Source organism: Gekko japonicus, unplaced genomic scaffold (assembly GCF_001447785.1).
Source record: "Gekko japonicus isolate JY-2015 unplaced genomic scaffold, Gekko_japonicus_V1.1 scaffold3488, whole genome shotgun sequence".
Taxonomy (NCBI): domain Eukaryota; kingdom Metazoa; phylum Chordata; class Lepidosauria; order Squamata; family Gekkonidae; genus Gekko; species Gekko japonicus.
This window is the reverse complement of record NW_015166533.1, coordinates 1,905-5,033: the sequence shown is the minus strand read 5'-3', so window position 1 is coordinate 5,033 and position 3,129 is coordinate 1,905. Positions and strand designations below refer to the sequence as shown.

The window sequence follows — 3,129 nt, the reverse complement described above, 5'->3', positions numbered from 1 at the left end:
TTATTATTATTATTATTATTATTATTATTATTATTATTATTTTGTGGTGATTAGCAACTACAGGCCCCCTGGAGTAGGTGTCATGAGCTCCTATAACTGAGAGAAGACTGAGAACTTTGCCATTTGGATTAGAGGGTGCTTCCAAACTTTTCATCCAAGTTTCTTCCTAGATTTTGGAGTTCCGAAGTACCTGCCTTTGTTTCCAGCATGAAACTTCTTAATGTTAGGGTTGTCAGACCCCCCCGGTGGAGGCGTGAGTCCCCCACTGCCAGGCCCCACCTCCCTGTTGCCAACCAGCTGGCCAGTGGGGGGGGAACTCACCCCGAAAAAGAGGGAGATCCATCCGACATGCAGTGGCATGTCTACATCACTGCTTACATGACCTGGAAGTGATATCATCACGTCCAGGACGTTGGGGTGAAGCTCTGGTATCTGGAGTCAGTTTGGTGTAATGGTTAAGTGTGTGGACTCTAATCTAGGAGAACCGAGTTTGATTCCCCCATTCCTCCACTTGCACCTGGCTGGATGACCTTCGGCAAGCCGTAGTTCTGATAAGAGCTGTCCTTGAAAAAAGAGTAGTTTCTGTCAGAGCTCTCTCAGCCCCGCCTACCTCACAGGGTGTCTGTGGTGGGGAGGGGAAGGGAAAGGAGTCTGTAAGCCGCTCTGAGTCACCTTTGGGTAGTGAAGGGCGGGGTATAAATCCAATCTCTTCTTCTTCTTCTATCTGGGCAAAAATTCTATGGTTGAAGCTAAATTTACCATAGAGCTTTTACCCAAATACCAGAGTGTTGCCCCAATGTCCCAGATGTGATGACATCACTTCTGGGTCATGTGGGCAGCGATGTTGACACATTGTGGTATGTCAGATGGGCCTTCCTGCTGCTCCTAGTAAGTCCCCCAAACCCTGGCTGGTTGCCAGGAGGGACCTGGCTACCCTAATTAGTATTAGTGTTTGGTTATAGCTCACCTCTCTTGTGGAGACTCAAGGTAGATTACATAGTGTAAATTAAGTACAATCAAAAGGATGGGACATCCGATGAACAATATGAAGAAGAAGAGTTGGGTTTTATACCCCGCCCTTCACTACCCAAAGACGTCCCCACAACAGGCACCCCATGAGGTAGGTGGGGATGAGAGAGTTCTGAGAGAACTGCTCTTGAGAGAACACCTCTGAGAGAACCGAGACTGCCCCAAGGTCACCCAGCAGGATTCATGTGGGGGGAGTGGGGAATCAAACCTGGTTCTTCAGATTAGAGTCCACCACTCTTAACCACTACACCATGCTGGCTGTCAGTACAATACAATAGGGATTGGACTGCAGAAATTTGAAAGCAAACCAAAATCTCAAACAGAGTTGAAACAAGGCATGAGCTTTTAACCATGACACATTAAGTCAGGGATGTCGAACTCATTTCTTACGAGGGCCGGATCTGACATAAATGAGACCTTGTTGGGCCGGGCCATGTGTGTGTCATAAAATGTAATGCCAGGTAGCCGAGATATAAACTTTATAAGGGACACAAACGCAAAGGGTTTTTTTTTTTACTTAAAATAAAAACATGCTTAAAACATGAGCACTCAGAATGCCAAAGATGCCTGCAGGCTCAAAAAGAATGGGGACCTTGGTCTACTCCGACCTGGAACCTCCTTAGCACTTACCTGCCATAGGCTTCACACGGACTTTGTACCCGTTGGTGTTCCCTTCCGTCTCTTTCCACTTCATCTGCAGTCTGTCTTCTGACAGGACCGTCAGCTTCAACCGGTTTGATCCTGACATGGGAAAACATTAGCATCTTTCAAACTCTGCTCAGAAAGGAGTACGGAGGATACCGATTGTGCGCATCCTCCTCAAACTGAGCATGGGAAACGATAGAATGGCAGAACAAGTGTGCATGAATGGGAGTTCCGTGGTTTTACTGTATTTCCTGATTCCATTATGGACAATTTTGTAGGATCGCAATAGGGGTTTGGTGTAGAAGTAACCCTGGTTTAAACTTTGCACTAACCATAAAGCGGGTTCCAATCTGTGGTTCTGGCCCCCGGGGCCTTATGTTTGACACCGCTGGATTAGAGCATCAGAAACCAATGGGAATGATAATAAAGACTATTCATTTTACTTGCTGACTCAATGTTCCCTCTAAGTTGTGGAGTTCTGAGAGCAAAAATTCTACTTTGTGAGCTACTGGCATTAAAGTTGTGAGCAAGCAATTTGGCTACTGCATAAATGAGTTTCCTCTGGAGCCATCCTTCATGAGCTAAGACAAAAACGTGTGAGTTGGAGGCTAAGAAACTGTGAGCTAGCTCACACTAACTCAGCTTAGAGGGAACACTGCTTGCTGTTTATTTGTCTTACCCCCAAAATTCTTGTTAGTCTGTAAGTTGCTACTGGACTCAAATCTGTCTGAACCAGTGGAATGGGTAAATAATTGTGAGGTAGCAAACCTATGTCCATTGAAGGCTACAGGGAGAGGCCCACATCAGTTAATATTCTCCCGTATACAAAATGCCCTACACACAGAAAGCTAGATGTCATGAAAGATGGTTCTAATAGGGTCGCCAGCTTCAGGTTGGAAAATTCCTGGAGATTTGGGGGCGGAGCTGGGGGATGGCATGGTTTGGGCAGGTGAAGGACCTCAGTGGGGCGCAATGCCACAGAGTCCACCCTCCAAAGCAGCCATTTCTCACCAGGGGAACTGATCTCTAGACTCAGGAGATCAGTTGGAATTCTAGCAGCTCTTCAGGCCCCACCTGGAAGATGAGTACAAGGAAGGGATCACAGGTGTAGGTACTGTGTAGATTCTCTCCTCCCCAGACCAGTCCAGGAATGGAGGGGAAAGAATTCTACATTGGAACAATGCATTACACAAGAATCAAGAGAGACAACCTCTCTGAATTTACAGACAACAGCCACCAGGAATCTCTCAGCTTAATCCCTCACCAACCTGAGATGAGAGATCCCCAGAATCTCAGTTGGCATGTGGGTTTTACACACTAGCAACTCTGTCCAGAGCTGCACAATTACTCTTACACAAGTAGCAGCATTTGGCGAGCAGCAGGCACCAGGAAAAAGCCTTGGAGTACAGTTACCCAATCCAGACACTATTTATAAACAAGAATAAAGTTTATTCA

The 3,129-nt window shown here is 46.3% G+C and overlaps 1 protein-coding gene across 1 annotated transcript in view; it reads right to left on the bottom strand.

The window, feature by feature from the left end:
* COL20A1 (collagen, type XX, alpha 1) overlaps positions 1-1,777 on the bottom strand; it is a gene marked incomplete at its 3' end in the record, with an annotated part of 132,884 nt that extends 131,107 nt beyond the window's left edge. The window contains exon 1 of the mRNA XM_015412296.1: positions 1,660-1,777. Coding sequence (XP_015267782.1) covers positions 1,660-1,777 — 118 coding nt within the window. The remainder of the gene's footprint in view (positions 1-1,659) is intronic.
* Positions 1,778-3,129: the final 1,352 nt, after the last annotated feature.